At 50.5% G+C, this 27,072-nt stretch overlaps 1 protein-coding gene across 3 annotated transcripts in view; it reads right to left on the bottom strand.

Moving 5' to 3' along the window:
* The window catches only part of TRMT13 (tRNA methyltransferase 13), a 47,344-nt gene that overhangs the window by 3,801 nt on the left and 16,471 nt on the right, over window positions 1-27,072 (bottom strand). For 2 of the 3 annotated variants that reach the window (XM_075617089.1, XM_075617088.1), the window contains 7 exons: window positions 25,130-25,189; window positions 23,781-23,850; window positions 20,764-20,870; window positions 19,207-19,374; window positions 19,012-19,078; window positions 17,746-17,820; window positions 8,257-8,608 (listed from right to left, as the gene is read on the bottom strand). In XM_075617089.1, the coding sequence (XP_075473204.1) occupies window positions 8,257-8,608; window positions 17,746-17,820; window positions 19,012-19,078; window positions 19,207-19,374; window positions 20,764-20,870; window positions 23,781-23,850; window positions 25,130-25,189 (899 nt within the window). Of the gene's footprint in view, window positions 1-8,256; window positions 8,609-9,423; window positions 9,743-17,745; window positions 17,821-19,011; window positions 19,079-19,206; window positions 19,375-20,763; window positions 20,871-23,780; window positions 23,851-25,129; window positions 25,190-27,072 lie in introns of those variants that run through there. The other variant, XM_075617091.1, reaches the window with a different exon arrangement.

Here is a 27,072-nt window from a genome sequence, read left to right as displayed (position 1 = left end):
ATATTATACAAGAGATGTTACATAGTAGAGGAGCTTGAAAAAAGACTTACTGTACGTCCATCAAGTTCAACCTATGCTAAATTTAGCCAACAGATACTTTATCCTATAGATATAGATACTTATTTATTGATCCAGAGGAAGGCAAACAAATAACCCCAGTGACATATCATCCTATGATATCTCATAAGGGGAAAAATAAATTCCTTCCTGACTCCAAGAATTGGCAATCAGATTAATCCCTCCCATGTATACTTATTTGGTATATTCCTGTGTACCTTTTTTGAACAAATCTATTGTATCGCCATCACAGTCTCCATGGGTAATGAATAACATAGTTTAACTGCCCTTACTGTAAAGACTTTGTTGCTGGTGAAATCTCCTTTCCTCCAACCTTTACGGATGACCCTGTGTCCTTTGTACTTCCCTTGGGATGAATAGTTCTTTTGAAAGCTCCCTTTACAGTCCCCAAATATATTTGTATATAGTTATCATATCCCCTCTTAGACGCCTCTTTTCTAATGTAAATAAATCTAATTTAGCTAGCCTCTCCTCATAAGTTAGATTGTCCATCCCCTTTATTAATTTGGTGGCTCTTCTCTGCACTCTCTCTAGTTCCATAATGTCTTTTCTAAGGTGTGGTGCCCAAAATTGTACTCCATATTCAAGGTGTGGTCTTACTAATGCTTTGTAAAGGGGCATAACTATGTTTACTTCCCTTCCATCCATTGCCTGTTTAATGCAAGATAAGATCTTGTTTGCCTTTGCAGCTACTGTATGACTTTGGGCACTATTGCTAAGCCTGCTGTCTACAAGCACTCCTAAATCCTTCTCCATCAAGGATTCCCCCAATTTATCCCCATTTATTTTGTAAGTTTGCTGTATATTCTTGTTTCCCAAATGCATAACCTTACATTTATCTGTATTAATCCTCATCTGCCATTTACCTGCCCAAGTGTCCAGTCTCTACGAGTCCTTCTGGAGAGTAATTACACCCTGCTCTGATTCTACAACCTTAAACAATATATTGTCATCAGCAAAGATGGAGACTTTGCTCTCGATCCCAACCTCAATGTCATTAATAAACAATTTAAAAAGCAGGGGTTCCAGTACCGATCCCTGAGGTACTCCACTCACGACCTTAGCCCAACCTGAAAAAGTTCCATTTATGACAACCCTCTGTTGTCTGTCCTTCAACCAGTTTTCAATCCAGGTGCATATATTTTTGCAGAAGCCAATTTCCTTTATTTTGTACACAAACCTCTTGTTTGGAACCGTATCAAAAGCCTTTGAAAAATCTAAGTAGACCACATCAACTACATTACCCTGGTCTAAATTCCTACTTAGCTCCTCAAAGAAACAAATAAGGTTAGGTTGGCAAGATCTATTCTTCATAAATCCATGCTGACTATTACTAATAATTCTGTTTCCATTAGTTATTCTTGAATATTATCCCGTATTAAACCTTCAAGCAGCTTTCCCACTATTGAAGTCAGGCTTACAGGTCTGTAATTCCCCGGTTGTGATCTAGCTCCCTTTATAAATATAGGCACCACATCTGCTTTACGCCAATCTTGTGGTACTGAGCCTGTGGAAATTGAGTCCTTTAATATTAAATGTAATGGTTTGGCTATTACTGAACACAACTCCTTGAGAACTCTTGGATGTATGCCATCGGGGCCAGGTGCCTTATTTACTTTAAATGTTATCAAGCCGCCTATAAACTTTTTCCTCAGTTAACCAATTGTTCATTAATATGGAGGTTGTGGCTTCCTCCTGCCGCACTACTATTGAAACTGATTCTTCCCTGGTAAACACAGAGGCAAAGAATTTGTTTAATACCTCTGCTTTATCCTTATCTCCAATAATCTGCCTGCCCATCTCACACTGAAAGGGTCCTATATTTTCTTTTCTCTTTTTTTTGTTATTAAGGTACTTAAAGAACTTTTAGGGTTGATCTTACTTTCTATTGCAATCCTTTTTTCATTATCCATTTTTGCTAATTTGATTGCCCTTTTGCAATTTTTGTTACATTCCTTATATTTCTGATACGGTGACCTAAACGCCTGCCTCTTCTTGTCCATTTCCTCCCCTACCTGTTTATTTAGCCACATTGGTTTTGACTAATTTCTTTTACACTTATTACCCAAGGGTATACAATGATAAGTGTGCTTTTCTAACAATGTTTTAAAGACTGCCCATTTATCTTCCTCATTTTTCCCTGCAAAAACATCATCCCAATTGTATTACTTGTAGATTAGACCTCAGTTTAAGAAAATCTGCCTTTCAAAAGTTTAAGGTCTTTGTTGAACCCAAGTAATCTGTTTTTTTGATCATTTATTTCAAATGAGACCATGTTATGATCACTGTTACTCCAATGTTCCAGGACTTGAATATTTGTTATTACATCTACATTGTTTGATATTACCAAATCCAGAACTGCCCCTCTCCTGGTTGGTTCCTCTATAATTTGGGTCATATAATAGTCTTTAAGCACCCGCAAAAACCTGTTTCCTTTTGTTGTAACGCTAATCTCATTGCCCCAGTCTATGTCTGGATAATTAAAATCACCCATTATGCAAACATGACCCAGTTTTGATGCCTTCTCCATTTGCAAACTTATTTTGGCTTCCTCAATCTCACAGATATTTGGTGGTTTATAGCATATTCCCACAAACATTTCTTTGTACTTTTACCTCCACTGCTAATTTCTATCCACAAAGTCTTTACATTTTCATCATTCCTTTCATAAACATCTTCCCTTATTATAGGCTTTAGATCCGGTTTAACATATATACATACTCCACCTCCCCTTCTATTTGTTCGATCCTTCCGAAAAAGGGAATAACCCTCTAAATTAACTGCCCAGTCATGAGTTTCATCCCACCATGTTTCAGTAATGCCTACGATATCATACTGCTCCCTTGCAGCTATTAATTCAAGCTCCCCCATTTTATCTGTCAGGCTTCTTGCATTAGCAAGCCTGCATTTAAGGTTTTTTCAGCCTGTACTATTATCTTATCTGCTCCTTCCTTTCTGCGCCCACTTGGTTTAGTCTTTAGAAGTTTTCTAGTATTATCTGTTTTTACTATGAGTATCTCGCTGCTTGTCAAACTCGCACTTGCCCCCATTCTACCTCCATAAACCCTTGTTTCCTCATCTATTCTATTCAGTTGGGTATCTGTTTCATTCCCCTCCCCCCCATATTACATGAGAGAGCGATTATACGAGAGATATTACATGAGAGATTATATATCAGAGCGAGAGATTATACAGTATATGAGAGTGAGAGATTATATATGAGAGAGAGAGAGATTATATGATAGAGAGAGATGTATATGTGGAAAGAAAAACACAAGCAAAATAGTGCAAATATGTCTTTCAAAAAACTGGATATTCAGTAAGTTCTTAGTAGAATCCAGAGAAAGTTGTACTTACAAATTTCCCATTTCCCAAAGTACACATGTACATAAAGGTATATTTTATCCCGAAACAGCAGCTTTCACCGAGATGTGTGTATATATATATATATAATCAAAAAAATAAATAGATGATACCGTTCTGTGGCTAACGAAATGCTTTTATTTGTGCGAGCTTTCGAGATACACTGATCTCTTCTTCCGGCGATGTTACAATGAATGAAGCAAAAGGTAAACTTAAAAACAGTGTCTCTTGGAATGTTATCTGTGCTGTTCCTTCCCCTGGTGTGGATGTGTTTTATGGCTAGAGGTGTCAAAAGGTTACTGTGAAAGCAAGTTAAGAAAGAGTGTGTATGTGTATCAGTGTGAATAAAAATGAATGGAGAGACCACAGTATATACAGTGCTTTACACAAGGTGTGTGTGGAGTGGGACTGGATATAAATGGTGTGGGTGGGTGTGGAAATGTGAGAGTTAGTAGCACAACTAAAAGTGTGTGTGGATACTTAGTGGTCCCTATTGGTGTATAGGGATGGAAAAACAAGGAGTATTAGTATGTGTGAGAGACAGCTGTGTGTGCAAACATATAGCACAGTATGTACAGACATGGCCTTTAGCGCTTATGGGACGAGTGTTCACTACTGTCAGTAATGACTCATAAAATTTCGATCTCTGTTTAGGCCACTGCTAAGTGTCCCGAACAGTACTGATACCTCTACATATATATATATATATATATATATATATATATATATATATACCGGGACCTTATCGGAATAGAACAGAAATACAGGACATAGCGCAGACTGTTCAAATTTTATCTTCTTAAAATACAAAGTATAAAAATGCACTCACATTTTACAAAATATAATCACGCATTTAGGATATAATATCCGCACCAACAGAACTCTGCTTCCACAATCTGTATGGCGTGTGACGTCTGCTCTCACGTGTCTGGAAGGGAATCCCTCAGGTTGACTAGAGATCGAGCTACAAGCAGACAGATGTCCTTGGATACGCCCACCTCTGACGTCACTCTGATCGTCACGTCTCCAGGAGGCGCCTTCCAACAGCGTGGAGTCAGGAAAGGTAGTGCAGACCGGTCTCAGCTCATGTGTCCCGCTGCTCCCCAATGCTGGATTACACTCTACGCGTTTCACCTATGCAGGTTTCATCAGGAGTGTCTCATGATGGTAATTGCACACTATAAGTACCCTGTCTCTGCTTCTCATTGGCTGATAATAAACCAATGGAAAGGTGTGTTATTTACCTTACTATATATGCTCAAAATCGAAGATGTAAACATTGAGTCACAAATGTGGTAGCACAAATAAAATTCAATGTAAGACATACAAAGAATACCAAAAATTGGTGGACATTATAATAACATATCATATTAAAAATAATTATAAAATATTAAGTATAAACTATAAACAATCTCTAACTACTTAAAGTTTTTATGAATAAATAAAATGTTTTGAATAAAATATTTTGAAATCTGGAAGAACAGAAGGAAACAGAATATTAGAAAACATATCAATATTCAAATGAAAACACTCAGATCAAAATCGGCATTTAAACCAGCGGGACTGAGGGTGTTTAATTGATAGATCCAGAATGATTCTCTCCTAATAAGATCTATCTTGCGATCACCACCTCACCAATGTGGTAAAACTGATTCTATACCCATATATCTTAATCCGGAAGGGTCAGAGTCATGGAACTTGAGGAAATGTTTGGAGACACCATGTGTCTCCAACTTTCTTTTGATATTTCCCACATGTTCCAAGACTCTGGTACGTAGTGGTCTGATGGTCTTCCCAATGTATTGCAGTCCACAGCGACAAGTCAAAAGGTAGACAATGAATTTAGATCTACAAGTAATATGACTATTTACCTTATAGCTTCTCCCCGTGGTATGCGACATAAATGAGTCTCCTGAAACAGCACTGGATGTGCAAGCTAAACAACTCTTACAACTAAAAAAACCTTTAGTAAGATTAAGCCATCCTGTTGTATTATCTTTCTTGGATCTCAAGGCACAAGGGGCTATCTTTCCTTTAATATTGGGTGCTTCCAAGCCCGCCCATGACCATATATGGTCTTGTTCCCAAACACTCATGAAGAGGTTGGCGTAGCTTGGAGCGAACCTGGTCCCCATTGCGGTCCCGCAGAGTTGTAGAAAAAATCCCCATTGAACCAAAATAAATTTTTCTTTAGGATAAAGTTAATACAGTCCATCAGGAAATCGATTTGTACTGTTTTTAATTTTCCACTTTTCGTCAAGATTTTTGATATTGACCTACATCCGTCATTGTGTTTGATAGATGTATAAAGAGCATTTACATTTATGGTCATGGGCGGGCTTGGAAGCGAACCTGGTGAAGATATATTGATGACATTATTTTCATCTGGAAAGGGTCCCGCAAGAGTTTAGATGATTTTTTAGAATATCTGGATTGTAATTTGGTGAATTTAAAATTTACATCCACTGTGAGTAATTCCACCATACATTTCTTAGATCTAACTATTTATACAGGCATACCCCGCATTAACGTATGCAATGGGACCGGAGCATGTATGTAAAGCGAAAATGTACTTAAAGTGAAGCACTACCTTTTTCCCACTTATCGATGCATGTACTGTACTGCAATCGTCATATACAGGCATAACTGATGTAAATAACGCATGTGTAAGAGGCTTTATAGTCTCCCCGCTTGCGCACACCTTCGGTACAGGTAGGGAGCCGGTATTGCTGTTCAGGACGTACTGACAGGCGCATGCGTGAGCTGCCGTTTGACTATTGGGCGATATGTACTTACTCGCGAGTGTACTTAAAGTGAGTGTCCTTAAAGCGGGGTATGCCTGTATAGAGGATGGTAGGATAAAAACTCTCAATTATTTTAAAGAAATGGATTGTAATAATCTAATGCTACAAACTAGTTGTCATCACAAGGATTGGATAACAAATATCCCATTTTGACAGTACAGGAGATTGAAACGTAACTGTACTGATAATGAAACATTCATTGAACAATCCAATATTCTAACAAATAAATGTGTGGAAAGAAAATATGAAAATAATAATATAAATGAAGCTTTAGAAAAAACTATGTCTCAGTCAAGAAATGAAATTTTAAAACCAAATAATAACAAAAGTGCAAAAAAATACCATGTGCCATTTATTACCCAATACAATAAAGAAGCAGGTAATATAAAAATAATTCTAAATAAACATTGGCATGTGCTAAGAAACGATCCAGTGTTGGGAAATCACTTACCTGACACAGCACAAGTACTTTTTAGAAAAGCACCCAATATTAAAGGAAAGAAAGCCCCTTGTGCCTTGAGACCCAAGAAAGATAATACAACAGGATGGCTTAATCTTCCTAAAGGTTTTTTTTAGTTGTAAGAGTTGTTTAGCTTGCACATCCAGTGCTGTTTCAGGAGACTCATTTATGTCGCATACCACGGGGAGAAGCTATAAGGTAAATAGACATATCACTTGTAGATCTAAATTCATTGTCTACCTTTTGACTTGTCCCTGTGGACTGCAATACATTGGGAAGACCATCAGACCACTACGTACCAGAGTCTTGGAACATGTGGGAAATATCAAAAGAAAGTTGGAGACACATGGTGTCTCCAAACATTTCCTCAAGTTCCATGACTCTGACCCTTCCGGATTAAGATATATGGGTATAGAATCAGTTTTACCACATTGGTGAGGTGGTGATCGCAAGATAGATCTTATTAGGAGAGAATCATTCTGGATCTATCAATTAAACACCCTCAGTCCCGCTGGTTTAAATGCCGATTTTGATCTGAGTGTTTTCATTTGAATATTGATATGTTTTCTAATATTCTGTTTCCTTCTGTTCTTCCAGATTTCAAAATATTTTATTCAAAACATTTTATTTATTCATAAAAACTTTAAGTAGTTAGAGATTGTTTATAGTTTATACTTAATATTTTATAATTATTTTTAATATGATATGTTATTATAATGTCCACCAATTTTTAGAATTCTTTGTATGTCTTACTTTGAATTTTATTTGTGCTACCACATTTGTGACTCAATGTTTACATCTTCGATTTTGAGCATATATAGTAAGGTAAATAACACACCTTTCCATTGTGTAATCCAGCATTGGGGAGCAGCGGGACACATGAGCTGAGACCGGTCTGCACTACCTTTCCTGACTCCACGCTGTTGGAAGGCGCCTCCTGGAGACGTGACGATCAGAGTGACGTCAGAGGTGGGCGTATCCAAGGACATCTGTCTGCTTACATCTCGGTGAAAGCTGCTGTTTCGGGATAAAAGATACCTTTATGTACATGTGTACTTTGGGAAATTTGTAAGTACAAATTTCTCTGGATTCTACTAAGAACTCACTGAATATCCAGTTTTTTGAAAGACATATTTGCACTATTTTGCTTGTGTTTTTCTTTCCACGTATATATCTAAGCTCCCCACAAACATCCTGGATACCTGACACTTTTGGATTGAGGAAAAGCAATCTACATCAAGGGTTGAAGCTGCACCTTATTTTATTTGATTATATTTATTCACTATATCACATATTGACCTTTAGAGTTTGAATTTTCACTATCATTTAAGCACATATTATAAGTCACTTATTTACCATTTAGTAATAGATTTAAGCGCCAATAGGTAACTTTTTTTGTTTATGATAGAGAGAGATATTATATGAGAGCGAGAGAGAGCGAGCTGCAGGTAGAAGAGTAAATATATATTATACACACACAGTCACACACACACACACACACACACACACACACACACACACACACACACACACACACACACACATTCTTACCCTTGAACAGGCTCTGAATTACAGTCCGTGCTCCTGTGCTGTACATCATGCTCCTCTCCATTCCCAGGCCCCACCTGATCCCTGGGGTGAGACCCCCGGTCTGACCTCACGCCACACGTGGCCCAGCTGGACATGCGCTGGAGGAGTCCAAATTCCCTCTGGCCGAGCCCCAGCTCCTGGAAGAAGTCTCTGCCCACGTAATGCTGCCAGTCACAGCGGTGGTGACAGCACAGAGCGATGACCAGCCCGGCCACCAGGGTGCGGTGCACTGTGGGGTCTGTCCGGGGATGTTTACACTGAGGCTCCCCCGCAGGAGGCGTGCAATTCTGCACCAGGCACCGCAGAGCCAGGTCTGCAAGATCAGAGAGAGATACAGCTCAGCGAGGCACGCGCCGGCACAGAGAGAGCTCAGCGCGGCCACGCAGGCACAGAGAGATAACTTGGCACTCCCCACAAACGGGCACAGAGATAACTCAGTGTTGCCACACACGGGCACATAGAGATAACTCGGCGTGGGCACAGAGCAATAATTCAGCAGTGCCACGCGCGGGCACAGAGATAACTCAGCACTGCACTATTCACACACGGGCTCTCATAACTAAGCCCACCTGGAATCTTGCATCGTATTTATCTATTGCATCAAACATCCATATCCAATGCGTTTCGGTCTGGCCTGTTGGATATATAATATGTAATCCAAAAAAGAAACCTTTTTTCATCATATTTTTCCATTGGATTACATGTCCATAACCAACGCATTTCGGTCCCAGGTGAAACATGTTGGATATGCAATCCAATAATTAAACCCTTTTTCCATGATATTTTTGGGGGCCTTATTCTCTTGGATGTATTCATGACACGGGATCTATGACAGGGAGACACTCAGACAGCATCGGGTGCTAGTTCCAGTACAGCGAGTAAAGGAGGACAAGCCGACTACAAACAGATTTTGTATTCATGATCAGAGCCCTGTACACAGGCGCTTTGTATTCCACATGTAACACTGCAGCTTGTGCACAACACAACACCATCTTTTTTACAGTTAGGAATAAAAGATTTAAACCTTTCAACTTATTGCATTAATACCGATCACTCAAGGGGAGATATATATACACACACACACACACACACACACACACACACACACACACACGCACGCACGCACATGTGTTATAACGCGGTGCTGGGGGTCCACATAATAAGACTGCGTAATAACCAGGATCGCGCTATAAGCGGGATCGCGAAATGGCAGCCGTGCGAGGACTTACCCGGCATCAGCTGCGTTCACATGCGCGGCGCACATATCCAAGTTTTTTCATTTTTAACATTGTGTGTCCGTTTGCAATAAAGCATTGATTGTTATAAAAAAACAAGCCTAGGCGATGTGCGCCGCGCACGTGAACGCAGCCTGATGAAGCAGGGAGAGAGGAGAGAGCTGCAGATGCCTTGCGCGGCATACAATGTGCTTCCACGGCAGCCAAGGATTCTGGGAAATGACATGCAAATGAGCACACAGTGTCACCATTTACTTCTTATTCATTATAACATGGGACCCCTAAAAGCTTATACCTGCCGCATTACACAAGTTTTTCAGTACAGCCTGGGTTAAAGAAGTGCAGAGTCAGTAACCCTACTCACAGACGGCTATTTAGCCCATACATTTCCTATGGTAGTGTGCACACAATTGGTGCTTTTCCCCCAAGGGGATCGGTTTCTTTCTGACATACAGCTTAGGTATAATCTCTCCTATTGCTTTATTAAAAGGACTCAAACCCAGCACCTCCCCAGTATAAATCCGTCTGCCAGATCCCGCCCTGCGGCCACGTTACAGGACTCGCACTGACCTCCCCGCCCCGCGGCCACATTACAGGACTCGCACTGACCTCCCCGCCCTGCGGCCAAGTTACAGGACTCGCACTGACCTCCCCGCCCTGCGGCCGAGTTACAGGACTTGCACTGACCTCCCCGCCCTGCGGCCAAGTTACAGGACTCGCACTGACCTCCTCGCCCTGCGGCCGAGTTACAGGACTAGCACTGACCTCCCCGCCCTGCGGCCAAGTTACAGGACTCGCACTGACCTCCCCGCCCTGCGGCCGAGTTACAGGACTAGCACTGACCTCCCCGCCCCGCGGCCACATTACAGGACTCGCACTGACCTCCCCGCCCTGCGGCCACGTTACAGGACTCGCACTGACCTCCCCGCCCTGCGGCCACGTTACAGGACTCGCACTGACCTCCCCGCCCTGCGGCCGAGTTACAGGACTCGCACTGACCTCCCCGCCCTGCGGCCACGTTACAGGACTCGCACTGACCTCCCCGCCCTGCGGCCACGTTACAGGACTCGCACTGACCTCCCCGCCCTGCGGCCACGTTACAGGACTCGCACTGAACTCCCCGCCCTGCGGCCGAGTTACAGGACTAGCACTGACCTCCCCGCCCTGCGGCCGAGTTACAGGACTCGCACTGACCTCCCCGCCCTGCGGCCGAGTTACAGGACTCGCACTGACCTCCCCGCCCTGCGGCCAAATTACAGGACTCGCACTGACCTCCCCGCCCTGCGACCGAGTTACAGGACTCGCATTGACCTCCCCGCCCTGCGGCCGAGGTACTGGACTCGCACTGACCTCCCCGCCCTGCGGCCAAATTACAGGACTCGCACTGACCTCCCCGCCCTGCGACCGAGTTACAGGACTCGCATTGACCTCCCCGCCCTGCGGCCGAATTACAGGAGTCGCACTGACCTCCCCGCCCTGCGGCCATGTTACAGGACTCGCACTGACCTCCCCGCCCTGCGGCCACGTTACAGGACTCGCACTGGACTCCCCGCCCTGCGGCCGAGTTACAGGACTCGCACTGACCTCCCCGGCCTGCGGCCGAGTTACAGGACTCGCACTGACCTCCTCGCCCTGCGGCCGAGTTACAGGACTAGCACTGACCTCCCCGCCCTGCGGCTGAGTTACAGGACTCGCACTGACCTCCCCGCCCTGCGGCCACGTTACAGGACTCGCACTGACCTCCCCGCCCTGCGGCCACGTTACAGGACTCGCACTGACCTCCCCGCCCTGCGGCCGAGTTACAGGACTCGCACTGACCTCCCCGCCCTGCGGCCACGTTACAGGACTCGCACTGACCTCCCCGCCCTGCGGCCACGTTACAGGACTCGCACTGACCTCCCCGCCCTGCGGCCGAGTTACAGGACTCGCACTGACCTCCCCGCCCTGCGGCCGAGTTACAGGACTGGCACTGACCTCCCTGCCCTGCGGCCGAGTTACAGGACTGGCACTGACCTCCCCGCCCTGCGGCAAGAGTTACAGGACTTGCACTGACCTCCCCGCCCTGCGGCCGAATTACAGGACTTGCACTGACCTCCCCGCCCTGCGGCCGAGTTACAGGACTCGCACTGACCTCCCCGCCCTGCGGCCAAGTTACAGGTCTCGCACTGACCTCCCCGCCCTGCGGCCGAATTACAGGACTCGCACTGACCTTCCCGTCCTGCGGCCGAGTTACAGGACTCGCACTGACCTCCCCGCCCTGCGGCCGAGTTAAAGGACTCGCACTGACCTCCCCGCCCTGCGGCCGAGTTACAGGACTCACACTGACCTCCCCGCCCTGCGGCCGAGTTACAGGACTGGCACTGACCTCCCCGCCCTGCGGCCGAATTACAGGACTCGCACTGACCTCCCCGCCCTGCGGCCGAGTTACAGGACTCGCACCCCCGCCCTGCGGCCACGTTACAGGACTCGCACTGACCTCCCCGCCCTGCGGCCACGTTACAGGACTCGCACTGACCTCCCCGCCCTGCGGCCGAGTTACAGGACTCGCACCCCCGCCCTGCGGCCACGTTACAGGACTCGCACTGACCTCCCCGCCCTGCGGCCACGTTACAGGTCTCGCACTGACCTCCCCGCCCTGCGGCCACGTTACAGGACTCGCACTGACCTTCCCGCCCTGCGGCCGAATTACAGGACTCGCACTGACCTTCCCGTCCTGCGGCCGAGTTACAGGACTCGCACTGACCTCCCCGCCCTGCGGCCGAGTTAAAGGACTCGCACTGACCTCCCTTCCCTGCGGCCAAGTTACAGGACTCGCACTGACCTCCCCGCCCTGCGGCCGAGTTACAGGACTCACACTGACCTCCCCGCCCTGCGGCCGAGTTACAGGACTCGCACTGACCTCCCCGCCCTGTGGCAAGAGTTACAGGACTCGCACTGACCTCCCCGCCCTGTGGCCAAGTTACAGGACTCGCACTGACCTCCCCGCCCTGCGGCCGAATTACAGGACTCGCACTGACCTTCCCGCCCTGCGGCCACGTTACAGGACTCGCACTGACCTCCCCGCCCTGCGGCCGAGTTACAGGACTCGCACTGACCTCCCCGCCCTGCGGCCGAGTTACAGGACTCGCACTGACCTCCCCGCCCTGCGGCCACGTTACAGGACTCGCACTGACCTCCCCGCCCTGCGGCCGAGTTACAGGACTCGCACCCCCGCCCTGCGGCCACGTTACAGGACTCGCACTGAACTCCCCGCCCTGCGGCCGAGTTACAGGACTCGCACTGACCTCCCTGCCCTGCGGCCGAGTTACAGGACTGGCACTGACCTCCCCGCCCTGCGGCCGAGTTACAGGACTCGCACTGACCTCCCCGCCCTGCGGCCAAGTTACAGGACTCGCACTGACCTCCCCGCCCTGCTGCCGAGTTACAGGACTCGCACTGACCTCCCCGCCCTGCGGCCGAGTTACAGGACTGGCACTGACCTTCCCGCCCTGCGGCCGAGTTACAGGACTGGCACTGACCTCCCCGCCCTGCGGCTGAGTTACAGGACTCGCACTGACCTCCCGCCCTGCGGCCGAGTTACAGGACTAGCACTGACCTCCCCGCCCTGCGGCCGAGTTACAGGACACGCACTGACCTCCCCGCCCTGCGGCCGAGTTACAGGACTAGCACTGACCTCCCCGCCCCGCGGCCAAGTTACAGGACTTGCACTGACCTCCCCGCCCCGCGGCCGAGTTACAGGACTCGCACTGACCTCCCCGCCCTGCGGCCGAGTTACAGGACTCGCACTGACCTCCCCGCCCTGCGGCCAAGTTACAGGACTCGCACTGACCTCCCCGCCCTGCGGCCACGTTACAGGACTCACACTGACCTCCCCGCCCTGCAAGTTACAGGACTCGCACTGACCTCCCCGCCCTGCAAGTTACAGGACTTGCACTGACCTCCCGCCCCGCGGCCACGTTACAGGACTCACACTGACCTCCCCGCCCTGCGGCCGAGTTACAGGACTCGCACTGACCTCCCCGCCCTGCGGCCGAGTTACAGGACTCGCACTGACCTCCCCGCCCTGCGGCCAAGTTACAGGACTCGCACTGACCTCCCCACCCTGCGGCCACGTTACAGGACTCGCACTGACCTCCCGCCCCGCGGCCAAGTTACAGGACTCGCACTGACCTCCCCGCCCTGCAAGTTACAGGACTCGCACTGACCTCCCCGCCCTGCGGCCGAGTTACAGGACTCGCACTGACCTTCCCGCCCTGCGGCCGAGTTACAGGACTTGCACTGACCTCCCCGCCCTGCGGCCGAGTTACAGTACTCGCACTGACCTCCCCGCCCTGCAGCCAAGTTACAGGACTCGCACTGACCTCCCCGCCCTGCGGCCAAGTTACAGGACTCGCACTGACCTCCCCGCCCTGCGGCCGAGTTACAGGACTCGCACTGACCTCCCCGCCCTGCGGCCGAGTTACAGGACTCGCACTGACCTCCCCGCCCCGCGGCCAAGTTACAGGACTCGCACTGACCTCCCCGCCCCGCGGCCGAGTTACAGGACTCGCACTGACCTCCCCGCCCTGCGGCCGAGTTACAGGACTCGCACTGACCTCCCCGCCCTGCGGCCGAGTTACAGGACTCGCACTGACCTCCCCGCCCTGCGGCCGAGTTACAGGACTGGCACTGACCTCCCTGCCCTGCGGCCGATTTACAGGACTGGCACTGACCTCCCTGCCCTGCGGCAAGAGTTACAGGACACGCACTGACCTCCCCGCCCTGCGGCAAGAGTTACAGGACTCGCACTGACCTCCCCGCCCTGCGGCCGAGTTACAGGACTCGCACTGACCTCCCCGCCCTGCGGCCGAGCTCCAGGACTGGCACTGACCTCCCTGCCCTGCGGCCACGTTACAGGACTCGCACTGACCTCCCCGCCCTGCGGCCACGTTACAGGACTCGCACTGACCTCCCCGCCCTGCGGCCAAGTTACAGGACTCGCACTGACTTCCCCGCCCTGCGGCCGAATTACAGGACTCGCACTGACCTCCCCGCCCTGCGGCCAAGTTACAGGACTCGCACTGACCTCCCCGCCCTGCGGCCGAATTACAGTACTCGCACTGACCTTCCCGTCCTGCGGCCGAGTTACAGGACTCGCACTGACCTCCCCGCCCTGCGGCCGAGTTAAAGGACTCGCACTGACCTCCCCGCCCTGCGGCCGAGTTACAGGACTGGCACTGACCTCCCCGCCCTGCGGCAAGAGTTACAGGACTCGCACTGACCTCCCCGCCCTGCGGCCGAATTACAGTACTCGCACTGACCTTCCCGTCCTGCGGCCGAGTTACAGGACTCGCACTGACCTCCCCGCCCTGTGGCCAAGTTACAGGACTCGCACTGACCTCCCCGCCCTGCGGCCGAGTTAAAGGACTCGCACTGACCTCCCCGCCCTGCGGCCGAGTTACAGGACTCGCACTGACCTCCCCGCCCTGCAAGTTACAGGACTCGCACTGACCTCCCCGCCCTGCGGCCGAGTTACAGGACTCGCACTGACCTTCCCGCCCTGCGGCCGAGTTACAGGACTTGCACTGACCTCCCCGCCCTGCGGCCGAGTTACAGTACTCGCACTGACCTCCCCGCCCTGCAGCCAAGTTACAGGACTCGCACTGACCTCCCCGCCCTGCGGCCAAGTTACAGGACTCGCACTGACCTCCCCGCCCTGCGGCCGAGTTACAGGACTCGCACTGACCTCCCCGCCCTGCGGCCGAGTTACAGGACTCGCACTGACCTCCCCGCCCCGCGGCCAAGTTACAGGACTCGCACTGACCTCCCCGCCCCGCGGCCGAGTTACAGGACTCGCACTGACCTCCCCGCCCTGCGGCCGAGTTACAGGACTCGCACTGACCTCCCCGCCCTGCGGCCGAGTTACAGGACTCGCACTGACCTCCCCGCCCTGCGGCCGAGTTACAGGACTGGCACTGACCTCCCTGCCCTGCGGCCGAGTTACAGGACTGGCACTGACCTCCCTGCCCTGCGGCAAGAGTTACAGGACACGCACTGACCTCCCCGCCCTGCGGCAAGAGTTACAGGACTCGCACTGACCTCCCCGCCCTGCGGCCGAGTTACAGGACTCGCACTGACCTCCCCGCCCTGCGGCCGAGCTCCAGGACTGGCACTGACCTCCCTGCCCTGCGGCCACGTTACAGGACTCGCACTGACCTCCCCGCCCTGCGGCCACGTTACAGGACTCGCACTGACCTCCCCGCCCTGCGGCCAAGTTACAGGACTCGCACTGACTTCCCCGCCCTGCGGCCGAATTACAGGACTCGCACTGACCTCCCCGCCCTGCGGCCAAGTTACAGGACTCGCACTGACCTCCCCGCCCTGCGGCCGAATTACAGTACTCGCACTGACCTTCCCGTCCTGCGGCCGAGTTACAGGACTCGCACTGACCTCCCCGCCCTGCGGCCGAGTTAAAGGACTCGCACTGACCTCCCCGCCCTGCGGCCGAGTTACAGGACTGGCACTGACCTCCCCGCCCTGCGGCAAGAGTTACAGGACTCGCACTGACCTCCCCGCCCTGCGGCCGAATTACAGTACTCGCACTGACCTTCCCGTCCTGCGGCCGAGTTACAGGACTCGCACTGACCTCCCCGCCCTGTGGCCAAGTTACAGGACTCGCACTGACCTCCCCGCCCTGCGGCCGAGTTAAAGGACTCGCACTGACCTCCCCGCCCTGCGGCCGAGTTACAGGACTCGCACTGACCTCCCCGCCCTGCGGCAAGAGTTACAGGACTCGCACTGACCTCCCCGCCCTGCGGCCGAATTACAGGACTCGAACTGACCTTCCCGCCCTGCGGCCGAGTTACAGGACTCGCACTGACCTCCCCGCCCTGCGGCCGAGTTACAGGACTCGCACTGACCTCCCCGCCCTGCGGCCGAGTTACAGGACTCGCACTGACCTCCCCGCCCTGCGGCCGAGTTACAGGACTCGCACTGACCTCCCCGCCCTGCGGCCAAGTTACAGGACTCGCACTGACCTCCCCGCCCCGCGGCCAAGTTACAGGACTCACACTGACCTCCCCGCCCTGCGGCCAAGTTACAGGACTCGCACTGACCTCCCCGCCCCGCGGCCAAGTTACAGGACTCGCACTGACCTCCCCGCCCTGCAAGTTACAGGACTCACACTGACCTCCCCGCCCTGCAAGTTACAGGACTCACACTGACCTCCCCGCCCTGCAAGTTACAGGACTCGCACTGACCTCCCCGCCCTGCGGCCGAGTTACAGGACTCGCACTGACCTCCCCGCCCTGCAAGTTACAGGACTCGCACTGACCTCCCCGCCCTGCGGCCAAGTTACAGGACATGCACTGACCTCCCCGCCCTGCGGCCGAGTTACAGATCTCGCACTGACCTCCCCGCCCTGCGGCCAAGTTACAGGACTCGCACTGACCTCCCCGCCCTGCAAGTTACAGGACTCGCACTGACCTCCCCGCCCTGCGGCCGAGTTACAGGACTCGCACTGACCTCCCCGCCCTGCAAGTTACAGGACTCGCACTGACCTCCCCGCCCTGCGGCCAAGTTACAGGACATGCACTGACCTCCCCGCCCTGCGGCCGAGTTACAGATCTCGCACTGACCTCCCCGCCCTGCGGCCGAGTTACAGGACTCGCACTGACCTCCCCGCCCTGCGGCCGAGTTACAGGACAAGCACTGACCTCCCCGCCCTGCGGCCAAGTTACAGGACTCGCACTGACCTCCCCGCGGCCGAGTTACAGGACTGGCACTGACCACCCCGCCCTGCGGCCGAGTTACAGGACTCGCACTGACCTCCCCGCGGCCGAGTTACAGGACAAGCACTGACCTCCCCGCCCTGCGGCCGAGTTACAGGACAAGCACTGACCTCCCCGCCCTGCGGCCGAGTTACAGGACAAGCACTGACTTCCCCGCCCTGCTGCCAAGTTACAGGACTCGCACTGACCTCCCCGCGGCCGAGTTACAGGACTGGCACTGACCTCCCCGCCCTGCGGCCAAGTTACAGGACTCGCACTGACCTCCCCGCCCTGCGGCCGAGTTACAGGACAAGCACTGACCTCCCCGCCCCGCGGCCGAGTTACAGGACATGCACTGACCTCCCCGCGGCCGAGTTACAGGACAAGCACTGACCTCCCCGCCCTGCGGCCGAGTTACAGGACAAGCACTGACCTCCCCGCGGCCGAGTTACAGGACAAGCACTGACCTGTCGCAGCTCCGCACACGTGTTTCCCAACTCCGACCACGGGCAGCTTCTCCTGCTCCAGCACGGGGACGCGCTCTGATAACGACAAGCGGGATCATGAGCGAAGACTACTAATGTCCTAGCTACCATCGGGGACCCACACTGCGTCCCAGCTACCCTCAGGGCCCTGGGCTCGCAACGGGACCTTTCGTCGCCGCCACCGCCGCCGTTCAGTCGCTGAAGGCTGTCAGGCGTTAGCCCCTAAGGTGATTAGCGTTAGCTTTAGGGGTTTTAGGATAAGGGGTTAAGGTTAGAGGTTTTAGGGTAAGGGGCAAGATTAGTGGGTTAATGTTAGGGGTTTTATGGTAAGGGGTAAGATTAGGAGTTTTAGGGTAAGGGATAAGGTTAGGGGGTTAGGGGTTTTAGCGTAAAGGCAAACTTGGGGATTTTAGGGTAAAGGGTAAGGCTATGGGTTTAAGGTTAGGGGATTTAGGGTGAGGGGTTAAGGTTAGGGGATTTAGGGTGAGGGGTCAAGGTTAGGGGATTTAGGGTGAGGGGTTAAGGTTAGGGGATTTAGGGTGAGGGGTTAAGGTTAGGGGATTTAGGGTGAGGGGTTAAGGTTAGGGGATTTAGGGTGAGGGGTTAAGGTTAGGGGATTTAGGGTGAGGGGTTAAGGTTAGGGAATTAAGGCTGAGGGGTTAAGGTTAGGGGATTTAGGGTAAGGGGTTAAGGTTAGGGGATTTAGGGTAAGGGATAAGGTTAGGGGATTTAGGGTAAGGGGTTAAGGTTAGGGGTTTTAGGATAAGGGGTCAAGGTTAGGGGTTTTAGGATAAGGGGTTAAGGTTTGGGGTTTTAGGATAAGGAGTTAAGGTTAGGGGATTTAGGGTAAGGGATAAGGTTAGGGGATTTAGGGTAAGGGGTTAGTGTTAATTTTTTTAGAGTAAGAGGTACGATTAGGGAACGTGGGTAAGGTTAAGGGTTTAAGGCTAAGGGGTTAATGCTAGCGCTTTTAAGGGAGACGGGTAAGGTTAGGGGGTTAGGGTTTGTGGGTAAAGGGTTGGGGTTAAGCTTTGTTCAAATAAGAGGTATGATTAGGGGGTTAGGGTTTATGGGTTTTAGGATAAGGGGTTAAGGATTTTAGGGTAACGATTAGCGTTATCATTATGGGTGAGGTTATGGTTGAAACAGTGGCGGCGGCGGCGGCAGAGCACCTGCAGCGACAAAATGTCCTAGCGCGCCCTGGGTCACGTCTCTATCCACGAATGGCCGACGTGACACGAGACGCACCTAAACACAGGTGCTGAATGTCGACATGAAGCCTCTGGAAGGTCGCGCTTCTCTGCTTCCCGTCGACCTGTTTTCAGAGGACAATAGAGGAACACGTCAGCAGTTTATCCGTGCTCAAGTTACCCGAACACACGTAGGGGCATTTAATATCTGCGGGAACATTACACGACACAGCGGCCCTTCCTTCTGACGCACCTTAAATCGCGTGGACGCTCTCTCCACCAGCAGGAAGTGAACGTTTTCGGCCTCTTGCGTAGCGACATTCACCCAGTGGGACAGCTTCCCGCGTCCGGCCCCGAACTCCACGAAACAGCGAGCCGGGCCCAGCAACCCCAAACTGTCCAAGTGTCCTAGAATAGATGCCTGGGGGACAGTAGCGGGGTCATTACACCATACAAAATATCCCGTCCTTACCTCTTGCTATTAAGCTTCCCAATGTGGCTTTATCCAGGGCCGGACTGGCCTATCGGGCATTCGGGCTGGTCCTTGTGGGCCACCTCTCCCTCCTCCTGTCACTGCCTGTAAACTGGGTCCAACATCCGTCCGACCAGAGGTGGGAGCTGCGGAGTCCCCGGACCGGATCAGCACTGAGGGGACCTTCACACCCCACTGCACCGAGCCCAGCGGTTACAGGCTAGCATCTCTTACCTTCTCCGGAGAGGCCCCTCCTCCTGCAGCATCGCGTCCGCATGGCGACTTGTCAAATGCCGCCACAACGGCACGATGCCAGGACAATGTGAAATGCCATCGCGACGTATGAGGGTCGGTAGGAGAGAAAAACGCGTGGGACGATATTTGCCTACAATACGCCCCTGGCTTTATCTACCAATACGCACCTCTGCCCAGAACCTCCCCGATTATTTAGCTACAGTAATCTTGTCTCACTTTCTTTATTCAACACTTCTGCAGAAGAAACGTGCAAAGTAACAAAGCCGGATCGCGAGCTGCCTAATAAAGGAAACCAAGGTGGAACTCAAGGGGTCCTTCAACGTGACAATTTCAAATTAAAAAAGGAGCAATGTCCCATTTATAAGACTAACTCCCTGCATGTAATACAGATGTCTCTGCACGATTATTTGAAGTACTTTCTCTAATGACCAGACCTTACAAATAATTAGGGATTCTGGTTTCTGGCGTTGATTTCGTTTGGGAAATCTGTGTTTATTTTCATATAATTAAAATCTGTGTTAAATCGGTGTTAATAGAGCACTCCAAGCGACACTGTTTATGTTATATAGGTTTGTAGCAGGGGGCTGAACCACGTTAATTTCAGCTCTGGGGGGGACCCCTGCTCCCGAGATACCTACCTCCGTGGGTGCTGGAGGTAAGAGCCCTGCCTGGGCTCACAATATGGTGCTTTAAACGTTCCGTGTTCTGAGGGCCAATAGGAAGCCGTGACACAATCCCTTGCGGCTTCCTATTGGCCCATGTGACGCGGGAGCTTTAACTGCGCAGAGATACCGGCAGCGCCTACGGAGATGAGCATCTTGGTAAGCAGGGGGTCCCCGGAAGTGAAATCAACACGGTTCTGATCTAGAGACCCCCTGCTACAAACCTGTATAAAAATACAAAACATACTCTCTTGGAGCGCTCTTTTAACAACAGACGCAAATTGACACGATTTGATTGGCCCGCGCTATATGGGACTGTGATTATCTGGTTCTCACTAAACCGTTGGCTGGTTGGCGATGTCCCCAGGAGGAGGTTGCAGGTTTAGCGGTACCCGCTGCGGTCTCTGAAAGGTTCGCTGACCTGTTGCTTCAGGTGTTTGGAAGCAGAATCTCCGTTCGCCGGGTCGCCAAGCGCTTCTTGCAACGCGTGATGTGACCGTTTCGGGTCCGGCAGAGGGCGGCTCAGACCTGCCGGAGAGATTGAAACATTCAGATCGGGATTTGGTAAGAACAATATCAAACTAAAAGAAACTGCAACCCCCCCCCCCCCATCATTTCTTTCTAAATCCCCCAAAAGGTGGCATGGCAGAAATCTCGCCGTGCGCACGGAACGACCACCTCCTATTTATCTGTAATTGTTGAGGGCGCGGGTTGGAAATAGGGACTTTGCGGGTTGGAAATAGGAACTTTGCTGGTTGGAAATAGAGACTTTGCGGGTTGGAAATAGGGACTTTGCGGGTTGGAAATAGGGACTTTGCGGGTTGGAAATAGGGACTTTGCGGGTTGGAAATAGGGACTTTGCGGGTTGGAAATAGGGACTTTGCGGGTTGGAAATAGGGACTTTGCGGGTTGGAAATAGGGACTTTGCGGGTTGGAAATAGGGACTTTGCGGGTTGGAAATAGGGACTTTGCGGGTTGGAAATAGGAACTTTGCGGGTTGGAAATAGGAACTTTGCGGGTTGGAAATAGGAACTTTGCGGGTTGGAAATAGGGACTTTGCGGGTTGGAAATAGGGACTTTGCGGGTTGGAAATAGGGACTTTGCGGGTTGGAAATAGGGACTTTGCGGGTTGGAAATAGGGACTTTGCGGGTTGGAAATAGGGACTTTGCGGGTTGGAAATAGGGACTTTGCGGGTTGGAAATAGGGACTTTGCGGGTTGGAAATAGGGACTTTGCGGGTTGGAAATAGGGACTTTGCGGGTTGGAAATAGGGACTTTGCGGGTTGGAAATAGGGACTTTGCGGGTTGGAAATAGGAACTTTGCGGGTTGGAAATAGGAACTTTGCGGGTTGGAAATAGGGACTTTGCGGGTTGGAAATAGGGACTTTGCGGGTTGGAAATAGGGACTTTGCGGGTTGGAAATAGGGACTTTGCGGGTTGGAAATAGGGACTTTGCGGGTTGGAAATAGGGACTTTGCGGGTTGGAAATAGGGACTTTGCGGGTTGGAAATAGGGACTTTGCGGGTTGGAAATAGGAACTTTGCGGGTTGGAAATAGGGACTTTGCGGGTTGGAAATAGGGACTTTGCGGGTTGGAAATAGGGACTTTGCGGGTTGGAAATAGGGACTTTGCGGGTTGGAAATAGGGACTTTGCGGGTTGGAAATAGGGACTTTGCGGGTTGGAAATAGGGACTTTGCGGGTTGGAAATAGGGACTTTGCGGGTTGGAAATAGGGACTTTGCGGGTTGGAAATAGGGACTTTGCGGGTTGGAAATAGGGACTTTGCGGGTTGGAAATAGGGACTTTGCGGGTTGGAAATAGGGACTTTGCGGGTTGGAAATAGGGACTTTGCGGGTTGGAAATAGGGACTTTGCGGGTTGGAAATAGGGACTTTGCGGGTTGGAAATAGGGACTTTGCGGGTTGGAAATATGGACTTTGCGGGTTTGAAGTACGATTCGAACTTCGGATGTTTTCCAATCGGAGCGAAATTTCGAGCGAAACCCCCCACAAAAGTCCTCATCTTGGGTTTCTTTTTATTAGCGTTGTTTGTTTCATTTGTGTTTGTTGTTTGCGGCTTCTTTTTTAAATTAAAATCACAAAAATATGTTGGCCGTAAATTTGAAGTTTTCAAAAATGCAACCAAGATTTGAAAAATAAATTCCATTTTTTTTCTTTTACAAAAATCCAAAACACATCAGAGAAAGGGACCACCCCGATAAATATACCACCCCCAATAAATATACCTCTTTGGGTTTTTTTTTTCCCTGAACACAAGCTTTTTGTCTTTTTCAAAACAATTATACAGCTGAAGATATCGATATTTTTTTATATTGTTTGTATTAAGTTTCTGTAGGTGGCGTAGGAAATTCTGCCAGCCGTTTTAATACAATCCCCTGGACCTTCCTTTTTGGGGCTTGGTATCTCAGGACTGGAAATGGTACAAAGATACAGAAAAGGTGTTTAGAAAAAAAATTAAATAAGAGTCTCTCAACCCTGATCATGTAAAGATCTGCAGCGGGGCCGGCATCATCCCATTTAAAACTGGAGACCGGTGTCAGTCAATGGGAAAAAAAACCTGCATTTGGCCCCATTTAGGATCAGAGCGAATGAACCTGAAACCCTGATCTCCAATTCCCTACTCCGGTCTCGTCTGTCAGTATACACATAGCTGGCGCTAGATAAAGATCCGTACATATGAGCAGCGGTGGGATAAATCGCACATGATAAAATCAGGTAGGAAAGTAACTTGGGGTCGCACTGGAATAAAAAACACGTCACAGGAGGGCGGCCCGTGGCATGCGGAATGACCCCTTAGGGGGAATTGAGTGAGAGAGGAGGGGGGAGAGGTGAGTGAGCAGGGGGGGAAAGTGTGAAGGAGGGAATGACAGAGTAAAGGGGGACAGGACGGCAGAGTGAGAGAGGGGACAGAGTGAGAGACACGAGGGAGGAAAGGGAGGACGGAGTGGGGGAGGGGAAAATACATGGGGGAAGGATTAGAAGGGGGAAAGAAATAGAGGGAGAGGGGGGGGGTGAGAGTAAGTCGGTCTTAGAGAGGGGGAGGTGTGAGAGAGCACGGGTAGGGGGGTGTGTGATAGAGAGGGCGTGTGAGAGACCTGGAGGTGTGAAAGAACACGGGCAGGGAGTGTGTGAGATAGGGGGGAGAGAGGGGAGTGAGAGAGGGTGTTACAGGGGCGCCAACACGGGGAACCTGGTTGAAACTCTAGTCATGCGTGACCAGGACATACGTGAAAACGAGAGGTAACTCTCAATGTATTACTTCCTGGTAAAATATTTTATAAATAAATACATTTATAAATAAATAAACCGCTAGCTCCATCCAGGCCGCCCCTGGACATTTGTGTCCAGTTATTGGCCTGAACAAAAGAAGGCTGATCACCCCCCGTGTTACAGGAATCCCCGGCCGGCCTCTCACTCACCGTCAGTGGCTCGTGTCAGCTTCTCGATGAGCGCCTGCAGCTCTTCCTTGCACAGAGAACTGAGGGTCGCCTGCAGCGGTGGAGGGGAGAAAAAGGATGAGATGCATTACACAGATCATCCAGAGGTACTGGCACAGCTTAGAAACCCAGAGTCACATCCCCGATATATTAGGGGGTTACCAGATTAAAAAGCTTGGGATTGCCGCATGTAAAATTTATTGAAAAAAAGGGAATGATTCCATTTCTAGTCCCTTCATGGCAGTGCACACGCATGCGTAATATGTCCCCCCAGGTGGACAAAAAGTGTCAACAGATCAGGTTCCTTCAGCTCTTACAGGACTCTCCTCTTCAGATCAGCTATCCGCCTAGCAGACACAAGATTCCCCCGTAGGGAGGGCAGGTTGTACTGGCATGGAGGGACTAGAGGAAAACGTAAAACCGGTAAGAACCCATTCCCTTCTTTCTTACTTGTCCCTACTATGCTAGTACCAACATACAAGGATAGACCGAAGCACCAGGGTTGGGCGAAAACAGACTACCATCCGGGAAACATATTCCTACAACAGGGACTAACAGCGCAGAGCGCGTGGCTGAGCCGGCAACACGGACAAACTGTTCCGGGCACGAGCCATATGAGTTAGGCAGGACTTACCGCCGAGCTGTGGGTGGAGGCTCGTTAGAGACACTAATTGGCTAATTAGCCCATGCAGGAGAAGTTATCATACCCAAGATCAGTACAAGGCACTTACCTGCTTCAGAAACAGACATTGCAGTAATAGAGGAGCCATGCAAGTCGTCGCAGGCTGCATTAGACCTCTCCGGAGGATCTCATTAAACCATAGAGACCATTGAAGACCATAGAAGACATTCCCTGCCCGTACCCGCGACCCTCACTCTCAATGACATCAGCGAGACCCTCTTCGGGTAGGACCACAGGAATGCCCACACCCGTTCGCTTCCCACTGACCAACCGTCGAATCGTGGCACCTGCTCATTGGCCGGATACCGGGAGGCACGAACCCTTCAGATGTACCAGAAAAACAACAATCCACGTGAGGGGAGAGCCTACCCCCTTGACAAGTGGGACAGTATAACTGCAGTGAGGAGGAGACCAGGGAGCCACGTGGGGGCCGAAGGAGCCGTTAAAAGTTTTGTCCTTCCCCCCCGACCGGGCTTATTCCCCCCGTTTATACTGCCATGGACGGACAAAAAAAGGTTTCTTCTTCTGAAATGGTGTCAAAAGCTCCATTTAAACATGTCAATGTCCTTAGTTCCCTTTCGTCCTATAAGGGGCCGTGGCACAAGTACACAAGAGAAGCACAGGCGGGGGGAAGGACAGGGTGTCTCACCGTATCCTCGGAGATCTCGAGGTCCTGGGCTCCGGCGTTCACGTCCCGCACGTAATAAACCTAAAGTTTAAAAAAAACACACACAGCCAAACGTTACTCATCCCTAGATAACTCCCCACCAAAAGTCTGGTGGGTTAGAGCTGTAGATGGCAGTGCCTGGCCTTGATGGTGGGTAGGTGCAATAGATGGCAGCGCCTGGCCTTGATAGTGGGTAGGTGCAGTAGATTGCAGTGCCTGGCCACCATGGTTGGCAGGGGTGAAGCTGCGTGTGGAACAGTAGCCATGTGCCCAGGCTATTGAACTGAGTTGTAGGGAGGATAACTTCAGTTTAACGCCAGAGACACTCAAAATGTGGCAAAGCAAAACATGTATCCTCATCACTCTGATCCAAACCAGGCACTTTAAGCAGATTTCTATCCGCTGACCCCACAGAGGGGAAATACCCATCATTACTCGCTGATCCCACAGAGGAGAAATACCCATCATTACTCGCTGATCCCACAGAGGAGAAATACCCATCATTACTCGCTGATCCCACAGAGGAGAAATACCCATCATTACTCGCTGATCCCACAGAGGAGAAATACCCATCATTACTCGCTGATCCCACAGAGGAGAAATACCCATCATTACTTGCTGATCCCACAGAGGAGAAATACCCATCATTACCCGCTGATCCCACAGAGGAGAAATACCCATCATTACTCGCTGATCCCACAGAGGAGAAATACCCATCATTACTCGCTGATCCCACAGAGGAGAAATACCCATCATTACTCGCTGATCCCACAGAGGAGAAATACCCATCATTACCCACTGATCCCACAGAGGAGAAAAACCCATCATTACTTGCTGATCCCACAGAAGAGAAATACCCATCATTACCTGCTGATCCCACAGAGGAGAAATACCCATCATTACTCGCTGATCCCACAGAGGAGAAATACCCATCATTACTCGCTGATCCCACAGAGGAGAAATACCCATCATTACTCGCTGATCCCACAGAGGAGAAATACCCATCCTTACCCGCTGATCCCAGAGGAGAAATACCCATCATTACTCGCTGATCCCACAGAGGAGAAATACCCATCATTACCCGCTGATCCCACAGAGGAGAAATACCCATCATTACTCGCTGATCCCACAGAGGAGAAATACCCATTATTACTCGCTGATCCCACAGAGGAGAAATACCCATCATTACCTGCTGATCCCACAGAGAAATACCCATCATTACCCGCTGATCCCACAGAGGAGAAATACCCATCATTACTCGCTGATCCCACAGAGGAGTAATACCCATCATTACTTGCTGATCCCACAGAGGAGAAATACCCATCATTACCCGCTGATCCCACAGAGGAGAAATACCCATCATTACCCGCTGATCCCACAGAGGAGAAATACCCATCATTACCCGCTGATCCCACAGAGGAGAAATACCCATCATTACCCACTGATCCCACAGAGGAGAAATACCCATACATATGGCTAGCAGCCATGCTTGTAAGCAGATATGCTTTTAAGTAGAAATGTTTCAAGTAGAATATGAAGTTTAAAAAGGAAGGAAGACTATTGAATCACTCACTCATCTCACTCATCTCATCTCATCTCTTTCCTCAGGTAAAAACATATTCCAATTGTCTGTCTATCCTGATATCCTCCCCTGCTGTGTATTTAGTTCTATCTAGGTAAAAACATATTCCAATTGTCTGTCTATCCTGATATCCTCCCCTGCTGTGTATTTAGTTCTATCTAGGTAAAAACATATTCCAATTGTCTGTCTGTAAATCATCCCCCTAGTGTCTTAATTTAATTCAGCTTTCACACTTGTGCAAGGCAAGGCAACACCCACCTTAGAAAAACCATTTACTTTAACTACCCTCACATGTGCTAATTAAGTTTGTTGTGCCAACCAGGTGACTTTCTAAAAGTATATA

Source organism: Ascaphus truei, chromosome 10, assembly GCF_040206685.1.
Source record: "Ascaphus truei isolate aAscTru1 chromosome 10, aAscTru1.hap1, whole genome shotgun sequence".
Classification (NCBI taxonomy): Eukaryota; Metazoa; Chordata; class Amphibia; order Anura; family Ascaphidae; genus Ascaphus; species Ascaphus truei.
Note: the sequence above shows the minus strand (reverse complement) of the source record. Positions and strands in the feature narration are given on the sequence as shown.